The sequence below is a fragment of the Passer montanus genome, unplaced genomic scaffold (genome assembly GCF_014805655.1).
Source record: "Passer montanus isolate IOZ18808 unplaced genomic scaffold, ASM1480565v1 scaffold2, whole genome shotgun sequence".
Taxonomy (NCBI): Eukaryota; Metazoa; Chordata; class Aves; order Passeriformes; family Passeridae; genus Passer; species Passer montanus.
The window spans coordinates 8,808,419-8,821,529 of NW_024366591.1; the positions used below are offsets into that span (position 1 = coordinate 8,808,419).

The 13,111-nt window shown below is 40.1% G+C and overlaps 1 protein-coding gene across 1 annotated transcript in view; it reads left to right on the forward strand.

The window, feature by feature from the left end:
- The first annotated feature begins 6 nt into the window (after nt 1–6).
- Nucleotides 7–13,111, forward strand: part of MAP3K21 (mitogen-activated protein kinase kinase kinase 21) — a 43,399-nt gene continuing 30,294 nt past the window's right edge. Inside the window, exon 1 of the mRNA XM_039707451.1 lies at nt 7–798. Coding sequence (XP_039563385.1) covers nt 63–798 — 736 coding nt within the window. The 5' untranslated portion in view covers nt 7–62. The remainder of the gene's footprint in view (nt 799–13,111) is intronic.

The window sequence follows — 13,111 nt, forward strand, 5'->3', positions numbered from 1 at the left end:
GGCCCGGCGCTCCCGCCTCCGCGGCGCTGCTGCCGGTGGCCGCCGGGGCTGAGGTCGCTGCCATGGCTCTGCCGGGCGCCGGGGCGGCGGCGGCCGCCGGTGGCAGCGGGAGTCCGTGCCCGCTGTGGACGGCGCTGTACGACTACGAGGCGAGCGGCGAGGACGAGCTGAGCCTGCGGCGAGGGGACGTGGTGGAAGTGCTGTCGCAGGACGCGGCGGTGTCCGGCGACGACGGCTGGTGGGCGGGGAAGATCCGCCACCGCCTCGGCATCTTCCCGGCCAACTACGTGACCCGCCAGCCCCGCGGCGGAGCGGCGGCGGGGGGCGGCGGGCGGGGGGACCCCGCGGGGAGCCTAACGGAGATCGACTTCCAGCACCTGGAGCTGCAGGAGATCATCGGCGTGGGGGGCTTCGGGAAGGTGTACCGAGCCACCTGGCGGGGCCGCGAGGTGGCCGTGAAGGCGGCGCGGCAGGACCCCGACGAGGACATCACGGCCACGGCGGAGAGCGTGCGGCAGGAGGCCAAGCTCTTCTCCATGCTGCGGCACCCCAACATCATCGCCCTGCACGGGGTCTGCCTGCGGGAGCCCAACCTCTGCCTCGTCATGGAGTTCGCCCGCGGCGGATCCCTCAACAGGGCCCTGGCCGCCGCCCCCGGGGCCGCGACCGCCCGCGGGGGCCGCCGCATCCCCCCGCACATCTTGGTGAACTGGGCGGTGCAGATCGCCCGCGGCATGCTCTACCTGCACGACGAGGCCATCGTCCCCATCCTGCACCGGGACCTCAAGTCGAGCAACAGTGAGTCCCGGGCGGGACGTGGGGGGAGGTGGCGAGGGGATGTCCCCGCCTTAGGCCGCGGGGCCCGGGGCCGTCCCGGCGTGAGCCCGGCGGGGCGGCGCGGGGGCGGGTGGCCGGGCCTGGACGGGCTCCGTCCGAGAGCCCTGTGTCCACCGGGGGATGGGTGTCGCAACTCGGGCACCCAGTGCCAGGAGCTTGGGCAAGCGGCAGGTTGGTTTGCCGGGCTGTGAGCTGGCTACGAACTCGTGGAAAGGTCGGGAGGATCCGGGGGTACCTTCAGCGCACGAAAAGTCCTGCCCCCTCGGAGGGAAGCTCACTCAGGGCGGGATAAAATTCTGTGCGCAACCACAATTGCAAATCTACGAGGCTATATTTACTCTGATGCGTTGTGTGGTCCTGGCCTTTAAAACTAACCCAAGGAACCAAGTGCCTTGTAAAGAAAAGATTTAATAAGGGTATCACTTCTGTTTCACTGTCGAACAATCATATGTGTTTCTGGTTTTCGCTGCATACATTTAACATTGCTAAAATTTACCCTCTTAGCCAACATTGAGGTGGAAAAGGTAAGTATCTTAAAACCAATAGAAACTGTTGTTCAGATGCCAGATTTGCTTTCATCCCTTGGCATGGGCAAATGAACCTGCAGGAATGAGGGAGTTGCTCAGTTCGTGCTTAATGGCTCCTTGGTCCATCTGACAAAACCGAAGCATGTAAGATTTTGGCCGCTGTGCATTTGGAAAGCTGGCTTACTAGAATAGAGTGTTTATGGCTTGCCGTCATAGTTGTGTTTAGAAATGATGACCTGAAAGTGGAAATCAGTGTGTTTCCATAAATATCTGAAACTATCTCAACTCTTTCCTTTTGTTCTGAATGTTTCAAAAGTGCAGCAATGTGTTAGTCTTTTTTTTTTTTTTTCCGATTAGGAGTCCTTAAGTAGTCCAGTAGAAATAAAAAAGCTTCATTCAAGTTTGAAGCACTTTGTTTAAGAGGCTGTGTGTCGTGAAGGTCACCATGCATGGCTTGTTGAGACAAGGCTCAGTCATGGGACTGACTGTTCTGAGAATACTTTCACTATTTGTTTGATAAAGAAAGAACCTAGCTCAGCTGTGTTTGTGGTTCTGTTTGTAGCGCAGGCGGTGAACTCTTGGACGTTTAGCGTCGTGGCCAACACCTTTATTTCTAGCAAGTAGTCTGAGCCAGCTTGTGCCCTTTCAGTTTGCTGTTGTGTAGGGAATGAGCTGCTGCACCTTGAGTATTTAGTGGCTCTCCTTAGAGTGGGCTGCTGCATGCTAGCAGCATGTTAAGTGACAGTGACAAAGTTTGTGTCTGAAACAAATTCATAACCCTGTGGTTTAGCATAACACTGTGAGCTGAGTGGAGCACTGCTGAGAACTGATTACCATTGTCATCTTTTCATATAGGGGTAATGGCAGAGCATTTCAAAAATATAATTCTTATTACAACCTCAGCCTGGGTGCCTGTTCACTGCTTCCATTACTAACTTCTGTTGCAGATGCACTTAACTTGAACTAGTTAGATCTCTCACCTGTATTTCTTAATCTTAGCAAGACACTTCAAACAAACTTCTAAGTTTGAAGAAGTATTGAATATGCTAAATAGAATTATGTCTCTTGACCATCCACCTAAATGATAGTGTTAGAACACAATGGTGCACTGGTGGTACCATATACTGTTCAACAACATGAATTTAAAATGACTGCAAGTCATGGCAGTATCCCCTGTTCTGGTAACCCATCCATTCATCAAAGATTTCCCTTCATTCTTTTTCTGTCGTCTTTAGCAGGCTTGCACAGTGGGGGTGGAATGCTGCCAGGGTTGACTGAGTGACTTGCTTGGCATGGATAGCAACAGTTCTGCAGTGGCTGCAGCTCCAGACAGGGGTCTGGCAGCGCCCATTCCTCACCTGCTTGTTGCTGCTTTCCGGGCACTGCTCCTGGTGGTGGTTCAGTGCTCGCCCTTAAGCAGCTCTAGGTAGTATCCAAACGTATCAGTTTTGTGCTTACTTAGTTATTTTTGTTAAGAAGGATGTTTTTTCTTCCTCAGACAATAAATTAGAAAAATGACTGTCCTTATTACGGTGTGGTAAGGAATGCTTCTCAAACTATTTCCCTAGCAAGTAGGAAAGAACTAATTTTTCCAGCCAGGGAAAGGGAGCCCCTTCTTCCAGTGTATTTGATCCAGAAAAGGTATGTGTCTGGGCTTGTGGTTGGCAGGCAACAGCAAGCATCTCAAAGGCAAGCATGCTACTTCTCTCTGTGCAATTTTATGGAGCTGGGATCTCTATAGCATATCTGGTGTGGTTTCACTGATGCCAAATTGACAGGACTGGAGAGAAAGTACCACAAACAGAAGAGCCATGAGAGCAGCCAGCTTTTATTAACAGCAGTGATCTAGATTTGAATGCTCTTGTTTCTGGGCTCTTTTTGGGAGGTGGGAAAACGTTTGTGTTTCTGCCAGAGTAAGGGAAATTAATAGGTAAACAAATGTTTTCTGTATTGGAAAGGAAAACTAACAAACTTGGTTTTGAGGGTTGACAGGGAATTGAAGTGCAACTCATGAGTTTTATTAACAGCAGAAGGAGTTTCCTCAGTTCTGGAGTCCATGTAAAATAAATTTAAATTTACAGGCTTTTCAAAAGCAGACAAAACAAAGGTGTAAAGAACACTTAGCTTTAGATATGTGTGATTAAATGAAATATAGTAACCATGGTCTCTAATGTTGCCTTACCAATTGTGAGTGCTTTACAAAACCTTGTGTGGCTGAAGGAGTGAGAAGTTGCACTTGACAAATATCATGGCCTGTTTTAAGGATAACTTCTCATAACCAGTTCTTACATTCCTCAATATACTTTATAGATTAAAGACACAATCTAAAATAAAAGATTAAGAGGGGAAATTTGCCTAATCTAAAATCTGAATAAAAATAATGGAGTAAAATTTTAATTTTTTCAAGCCATCATTGTTAGTCAAGGAATTCTGAATTAATTGATGTTTTAACCGAAAAGGAGATGTCTTAAAAATTGTAAAAATACTTGAGTATTCCTAAGTTTGTCTTCGGGGTAGGAGCTTATTCTTGATTTAGCATGCCAGCTGATTATGAAAAAAAATTAGGTTTTACTGGAAATAGAAGACAGGAATTCATCTACAAGATTAGACACTAATACTTATGTGTGTCTTTTTACCACATTTCAGCTGTTTTTCTGACTCTTTGGAAGGGCAACTTTTTTTCCCTGAGGGAATGAAATTTCTTGCTTCTGAGCAAGGACACCCTATTAGTTATAAGACCTGTGGTTGTGTAGGGGCTCAGCACAGCCTTCCCTGATTATTCTATCCTGAAGAAAGCTAGTAATATGTTCAGCTAGAGAATGCCACATTTTCACTTTCTGAAGTCAACGGTAGAGAAAACAGAGGTTTGTGATTCTGGGGTTGATTTCAGACTTTGTGCTGCTTCTGCCTTTAACAAAAATGCACTCTATCTCTAGTGCAGCAGCCTTGTGTACGTTTAGGAAGCATTGCAATCAGTTCAGAATGTCTTGCTTATGGCATATCCATGATTATAGAGTTGGTTATGTGTAGATTAAGTGTACTAACACAGTACTGATAAAGTGCTCTGTACTCACTTGTCATAGATAGATGTGCCAGAAGGGTTTGGTTTGCTGTGGCTTTCACCAGCCCCTCCAGCAATCCAGGGTCCTTTGCAGCCCTCAGCTCTCTGAAGGGCATTGAGTTCATATATTGCTTTTTCAAATTGTCAAGGTCAGCTCGAGTTTCAAGGTTTGTTGAATAAGGCCATGGAAGTGACAGTGCTAATGAGAACTGCTTGGAATCTGAAGGAATCAAACATATCAGAGGGCAACTCACTGTAATGTCATGTTCTTCAAATTAGTATAATGAGTAGTAGTTAGAGACTAGAAACCATTTGATTTTAAAACCTTAAAAGGAAGTGTGTTGTGTTTTGACAGAACTGTTGGATCAGTTGCTTTTGATGAGGCAAGGTGTCCTGGAGGTTGAGAAAAGCAAGAACAAATTATCTCTGGTTCTTTGCTTTTACAGGTTATTTGCAGCAGAATTGCTCAAGTTATGTTATTAAACACCTTTTAAAATAAGATGGAAATGTTTTCCAGAATTCATAAAAACTGCTTTTTCTCAAACTTCTCTGTATAGCAGCTTTAGGCTAGCTGTTCAGGGAGAGGAAGAGTAAGAAACTAGAGTTAAGCCTATCTGCCATTTTCTGAACTGATTTTATTTATTCCGAAATCACTGGGGTGTATAATTTGTGTCTTAACTCTTTTGAAGAGGTTAAGACTTGTTCACATCACAAGTACAGCTGTTATTAAATGTTTGAAATGCAGAATCTTGTACAGTTACCAAGAGAATTCAAAATTACATTCTGTTACAATGTCTTTGCTAGTTTTGAGAGAAAGAAATGGCTTTTCAGTCGATTTTAGCTTCAATGTAACTTCCTTTGAAAATAAAGTTCAAAGATGCCCACTGATGGCAGTGAAACAGTGTTTTTTCTGTCAATAGCACTGTGCCAGTTACTGCTCACCTACTGTGAGGTAACAAAACTAAAAAACCTGATGTATTCTGCATCTCAGTCTCCTCCGGTTGGCACTCCCATTTGTGGGACTTACAGTCTCACACTGGCTTCCATGTCTCCAGTGTCCCTGGTGGGCTAAGCCTGGCTGTCCCAAGGTGCCTATGCCCAGTACTGGGTGACTTGGGCACCTCCTGTAGCAGGCTGCATATGCTGTAATTGGTTTGACACTGCTTGTACTGCCTGGCTAGCTGCTAAGCTGCTGGTGGCTGGTGTCTCTGAGGTCTGGAGGGGAGTGGATGTTTTTCCTGGCAGAACTAACTGAAGTTCCTCTGCCTCTGGAAGGCAACCAATTTTCATAAAACCCAAAGGAACCACATCTTTGAGGATGTGATATCACTTTGATAAATATCAGTCAGGTAGAATAGTGGGCCAGAAGTTATTCATCATTTTAAAATCTATGCTGTAGTTTTCCATGCTGTCTTCATATAGGAAGTCATAGTACTTAAATGCTTTACACTGTTCTTCATTACTTAAAAATCACATAAAGTTAGAAGTTTCACCAGGTGTACCAGGTTCCTATCCCATCTCTGAGAGGCGGTAGCCCTGCCTTGTGCTTTGCTGTAAAAATAATGCTGCTGCATTGCAACACTAAGAACTGGTCATACATCCTGAAGCATCTGGAAGTGTATATGCAGGAAGGAGCACTGGTTTTTATTGCACTTGTTGGCTAAGTATTCTTTAAAAAGAACACAGAAAATCAAACCACCTTCATGCAAATATCAGTAGGATTGCAAAATTTCATTAATTTGGGAAACAACACCTGTTTTGAAGGTTATGATCTACTTAAAGTTAGCATGGCATTGAATTCCAGTAAGTTTTTCGTTTGAATGTCCTTATGTCACATGAAAGAGTTCTGTGTTTCGTGAAACATTGCTCCCAGTAATTTTTTTTTCATTATTTCATGTGTGCTCAGACTATGTAGATAGGGATTCTATTTTTTGACAGGCCCTGAAGGTTAGCTGGATTCTGTGGGAGCATCAAATGCTTAGCAGCCTTGAGCTAGAGTATTATCTTTTTCCAGTTCATCAAAGGCAATGCTATGTGTTGCACCTGTTTTAATATTCACTTGATATATATGCTTGTCACATATAAATATGTTGTATAATTTGTGTTCAGAAAGATACTGGAATTCAAGAGAGAGCAATTCTAAGTAACTGGTTGCTGCAATTGTCTCAATCCACCATAGAAATAAATATAGTGTTAAAATGTTGTAGAGGCCTAATTTCCAGTTAAAGGGTGTGTTTCAGCATTTAAAAATAATATTCAGAAACATTATGATTTTAAGACAATATCCATCAAATGAAAATTTATGAACTGCTGCTCTATAACACAATATTTGTACTGTCTAAGCTTTCAGAGGAGGAATAATATCCAGCAGTTATTTTATTTGTAGATGAAGACTTAAATGCAGTAGCCTTTTATTTCACCTCAATTACCATCTTCAAAATTTGCTTCTGTTTGATGTTTTTCTGTGTCTCAAGTCTGGACATTAACAGGTGGAAAAAATTGCTCACTAATTTAGAACAAAGTCCCTCAAACTTAACAAGGCTGAAGTATATTTACATGTAGTGCTTAATGCTGAAAACAAGACTCTAGGCTGAAACACTAGCTATATGTAATTTGATTAATTAAAAGCTCATGGACTTTTAATACCCCTATTTATAACTCATTTTTAATTCAGATTTTCATTTTAATGTTTTCCCAACTATGTCCATCTGACAGCTGTAGAGAGTTTAGAGAGTTGTTTCTTATTCTTCTGCATCTCTTAACAGGTTGGATTATTTAGTCCAGAATAATATTACTTTGATCTTTCTCTGGATCTAACTTGGTTTTTCACGTCTTTCTTCTCTTTGTCTTTGTTCTGTCATTGTAAAACACCAAGTGATCTGGTTTACAACTTTTGGAAGATTGGTTTGGTTTTGTTTTTTGGTGGTGTTTTTATTGTTTGTTTTTTTGGGGTTTTTTTGCTGCTTTGTGTTATATTCATTCCTAGCAGGTTTCTTCAGGACTTTCATTTGCACCAGGGTTTCTGGTGACCTCTTCACGGAGAATGTGGGAGTCACATTCTAGTCTGTATGTTGTGTTTGCTCACTGCTTTTGATGGTAGAGAGTTCTATTTTGGGGTAGCATTATAAATTGAAGTGTAGGACCTTGGATCACAATGCTTTTAGTATTTTTGTCTTAAAGAAGACTTCAAGCAGTATTTGGCTTTTTTTTTTTTAAAGCTGATACCCTAAAGATAGGCTAATATACCTGTTTGCCTCTGAAAATTGTACTGAGCAAGCAACCTATTTCAACAAAGGCAATAGAAAAACAGACAGCTAAACACCTCCCATTAGCTGTTAAAATACTTATACAATTTTGTTCATTCCCCTAAACAGTGAAAAATAATTTGAACTGCTGACCGTAAGGCTTCTTAAATGAGGTATTGTACTTAAACAAACAAACTGCAAAGTGTGGTTGAAATTTAGATGGTGGTGTTATCCAAGCATTAGAAGGAATTGAGCTATAACTGAGTTTCCAGTCACAGATTATTCCCCCATCCCCATTGGAGCTGCAGGGACAGGGCATGTCTTTGGACCCTCTTAGCAAATATTAAAAGTTCCACAAAAATGTTCTGCAACCTCAAAAGAATAGAGAAGTAACACATCACTGAACTGTATTTGGGTGTTGAATGCTGTTTTGTGGTTTCTTTGACCTTAGAAGAGAATGGCTTTTTGTTTGTAATCCGTAAGTTTTCTTGTTACTGAGTGTGAGCTTTCTTCTAAACTTGCTTCAGTGTTTCAAGTTCTGAAACAGGCTGACCTTGTATGATAAACATTTGCAAGGAGTGGTTGCAGCACAGGGTAATTTCTGACCTTGAAATTTATATCTGAGTATTTCTTAAAATTTAAGACATTGAAATTTGTTTCAATGACTTTCAGTAATAATGCTTCTAAAAATGCAGACATTTCTTTTCTTTTCTTTTTTTTTTAGCTTTGGGGGGATTGTTTTGTTTATTAGAAGCAGAATTAGGACATTTAAGTAAACACAAATACAGATTATACTTATATACAAACAGATAAATACCAGATTACTTGGCTGTCTATATTTACAGTACAAAATAACAGTACAAAAATAACAACTGGTGTAACTCACATTCCTGGATTGACAGCTTTAAACTACATTTCATTATGTTTACCTTGCTTGACCATGTTACTAAGAGCCTACCTCAATCCAGTCACTGAAAATAAGTGGATGTTTAAATTTTAGCCCTCTTACAGCATGTTAAATTCATGAATTAAATATGGTAAATTGGAAATATTACATATATGTATAATGTCACCACAAAAGTATTCTTCCTTCTTGGAGCTTCCAGCTTTAACTTTTTTTGTGTGGGGTGGGGGTCATAACTCCAGTTAAATCAGTCCTAGACATGCCAATGTTGGCTACATAATCATTCTTTGTTCTCTTCATAGTGACTAAAATCTGTGTTTTGGCAGGTGTACTATTAACTCAGAGCTGATAAGTCAGCCCTCCCTTTCAGAAATGTAGGAGTAAATGCTTCATTGCTGTGGATCATTATGGGGCAAGTTAACCCTTGGAACTGGTTATATAAATGTTCAGGCAGTTTTGTGATTTTCTTTTCTATTAGGATTAGATGCCCCTGTTCTTCCTGAAATTAATTGCTTTTATTTCCTCTTGTATTATGTAGAAAGGAAAAATATTGTGCTTTTTAACTCATTGCTGAATGTTACACTACTGAGGCAAACAATCAGCTTTCCCTTCATTTTATCTTCTGAAGAGAAGGACAGTATTGTCAATTTTGCAGAGTTCTCATTTCAAAGCGTTTTCCCTCTGCTGTTCTTGAAAATGCATTTAAATGTATTAAAAGGAAAAAGTGGAGTAAAAAATTGTCTGTTTTTTTTCTGCTTTGGTAGGTAACAGGTTGTTTGGCTTTTTTATTTTTCATTAAAACAGCAAGACTCTTTCAAATACTCTTTATAAAAGAAACTAACAACCTAAAAATTCTTTATAAAGTGTTAACTATTGAGATTCCTCATAGAAATTGTGTTAACAGGGTTTCATGTTAACTGATAAGATTCTAACAGAACTCAATGACTAAACCTGACTAAGTATCTACAACCAGAATTTGTAGTCATAGCAGTTGGCATCTTCAAAGGGACCCAGGAGATGGGGTTTTTTTCCGTTTGTTTAATGGATTTTTTCCAATAGTAGATTTTGTTAAAGGTGATTTTACAATGGAAAAAAAGTAGCAAAGCTGAATCCAATCTTTAAATCTCTGACTAAAACTGGATATAAAAGGGTTGACCTGTTTCTGTTGCTTGATTTCCCACTTGTTGCAACAGGTGCCACATGGCTTTCTCAGGCAGCTCTAGCTGCATGAGGAGCCTTCCCCACCCACCTCCAGGCAGCTTCTCCCTGCTCCCACCTCTCAGCAGAATCTACACATCTCAGTCTCTGCCTGTGTGGTTAGTAGGTCAGGTTAAAACTTTGGAGAGATTCAGCAGGAAATTACTCTAAGCTGATTTATTTGCAGGCTTCATTTTCTGCTGAGCTATCTGGCTGGTTGAATCTCCCAAGACTACCCAGCTGCTAGACTTAGTCTGGGGGGAAAAAGCTGTAGAGGGGCTATAAATGAAGAGAAGGTTAAGGTAAGTATTTCAGTGGAAGTAGGCTCTTACTGTCTTGGTTGTGACATCAGACTACACCTCTTTACTTCAGCTTTGCTGGTAAGTCACCTTTAAAAGTAGAATCTCTTTTTAATTTTTTAGGTATGTATTTCTATTAAACTTTATTTTTATGTGATTCTTTTTTGTATTAAATATTCTAATTTCAACACATCAAATGCACCTTGAGATAAGTCACAAAAAATAAAGCAACAAGGAAGTTCATAACTGCAGAGTGTAATGTGTTATGATCAGGAAAAGTATGCCAACTATGTAAATACTTCCGTGTACTCAGAAGCTGTGTATTCTTCTGATTAGCTTGAAATATCAAACTGCATCGAGTCATGTTCTACTGACTTCAAAAAAATAACTAGAAATCCAAGCCAAATTTGAATTAAATATTCATAGCTTCAAAATGAAATATTGAAAAGGTGATTTAGTTAATGATAGATAACTTAAATTGTTAGTTCTGAAGGAAAGTAACATCTGTCAGCTGTTGCCCCTGGATGGCATTTGTGAGATTATAAAGTTCATCTGCATTGCCTGTTAAATTCTGTATGTTATATGACATATGTTGATTTAGGGAATGGCCAGGTCTTAAATTTGGGTTAGGCAGGAAATTAATGTTTTCTCCAAGTTTCTCCTGGAGGAAACTGTACCTGATATATTATATACTGACAAAGACTTTTTTATACAGTTTGAACGTAACAGCTTTAGTTTGCCTTATATTTTGGTATTTGTAAGACTAGGATGAAGTTCCTTAAAAAAATCACTTCCATAACAAAGGTGGTGTACTTTAAGGAATGGATTCACACCCACTTTATTCTGCCAAGTTTGAAACTAGAACATTATCTTAATCAGGAATTCACCACCTACTGTATCCTTCTCATCTGCCTCCGTTTTGGTCACTGGGTTTTCTTGTTTCTATTTTTGGGGGTTTTTTTTCTTCAATTTTGCCTTTTAAAAATAGCAAGCAAAGAAAGTAATTGCTGTTTCAAATAAGTGAGGAAGTTTCTGGTAGATAGAACACAACTGAGTGTTTTGAGTTTTAAAGCTAAGTTTCAGTGTTGATTGATTTCCATGTAATTGTGAAATTATGGAGGAATTGCTTTAATGAGGTTGTTTTTTCTTAAATTCAGTTTTTAAATAGGAGAGTTGTTTAATATTTTATCAAAGAGAACTTGAGAATGTTTCGTGTCCAGTCTGCTTTTGACTTTTTGCTGATGTAGTATCCAAATCTACATTTTTCAGAATTTACCGCTGATCTAGTGTTTAAAGTATGATTATTTGAATGTCTAATTATAAATGCTTGTTACCTCTAGTTCTTCCTCTTACAGCACAATAGAAATTTCTGTTTTGCATTACAGACCTATCTGAAGAGCAAGTGAAGCACAAATGGCATGCAGTAATGTAACTTGCAGCATCTGTAGTCTGTGCCAATGACTTGTTAAAACTGCTTCTTTCTCTCAAGTTTCCATTTGCCCAAAGTTGCTTTAATAATAGTGATTAAATAAGTGAAGGGGAAGCAAAAAATGGTGATGCAAGGTGTGTTGGAGCTCTTGAAATCTCTTGTCCCTTTTCTTCTCTTTCCTTCTCCCTCCATTTTCTCCAGAAGGCAGGTGACTCCTAGTCATTCTCATCCTTTGCTGCTTTTCTTTTGCCACATATCCTACTGTGGGCTGTGCTTTTCTTATGAGGTTGATGTGTATTTGTCAATTCATGATGTCAAGGACTTTTTGTGTCAAGTCTTGTCTTGTTTTGGCTTTCCAACTGGGAACACTTTGTTCAGGTTTTTTTTTTTAAGTATATGTTGGTTCCTTTGAGGTACATTTTTTGGGTTGTTGGTTGTTTTGGGGTTTTTTTAAGCTGGACATTTTTAGATAAATGCATTCAAGAACAAACTGCTCCTTTCAGTTGAGTGTGAAAATTAAGAACTGGTTATATGCCTGCTGTAAAGAGACATAGATAATAGAGGACCACAGTATCTGTAGAATAAAAAAGTCTCCTGCATATGTAATCAGTTTTTAAAGAATAAAATTCCCTTGCTGATGGTGACCTCTGAACTTAATCCGGTGAGACAATCACAATATGACAGATACTAGCTACAGAGATAGCAGAACCCATCCTGTAAGCCCATGGGAGAAAAGGAAGGTATTTAAGGAGTGGTGCTGCATGGGCAGAAGTATCAGCTTTTTTATAAAGAGAAGAGTTTCTGATCAGTTAATGTTTTCACTGAAATATTTAATTTGTGGTTTGCACACCTAATTTTTTTCACCATGGTAGTAAATCTACAGTTTAAAACCTAGATATGGCTTCTATAAGCAATGTTGAAATTTTAATTTCCAATTACAATTGGAGCCAAATAACAGTTCCAAATGATGGAGGTGGGTCTCTTAATATGGACAAGGTATTGTGTTTCATTAATTGAATATGCAACATTTTAATAAGGTTTTTTTCTGCCTGTTAGTCCCCAGATAAAGATGCAGGGTCACCCTGCTGGTTTTGTTGCCTGTTGATTTAGTGAACTAGTAGGAACCAGATTTGCTTGCAAACAGCTGGAGAGGGAACTGACTGGGTGCAGGGGGAACAGAGGCAGTATCGGCATTGTCTGGACAATCTCTATTTGCAAGTAGAGTTCTATAGCATAACAGCTTTTTTTCCTTTCTAGTGTTCTCTAAGAATAACTTTATCAGTAGTGGTAAATGTAATGGATATGAAGGATTCTTACCTATAATCATAGTAACTTAAATAGCTGTGGTATTAAATAGCTTATATTTGCAAAGCCCATGATAGTCATCTGTTTAGCAAACTTCAGGTAAAGTAACAAGAAATGGTTGGTAGCAATTGACTAACTTGGGAAAATAAGGTTGCTTAATGTTTTATTTTTAGTACTAACAAAATAGGTAATATAAAGGGGGTATAATAGAAAGTACCAAGATGATAGGAGGGGTAGAATGGACTTCAGTATTTCAGGATGATTCTTTCTTAAGTATTAGAAGGTAGTTTGAATTCAGTACATTTAA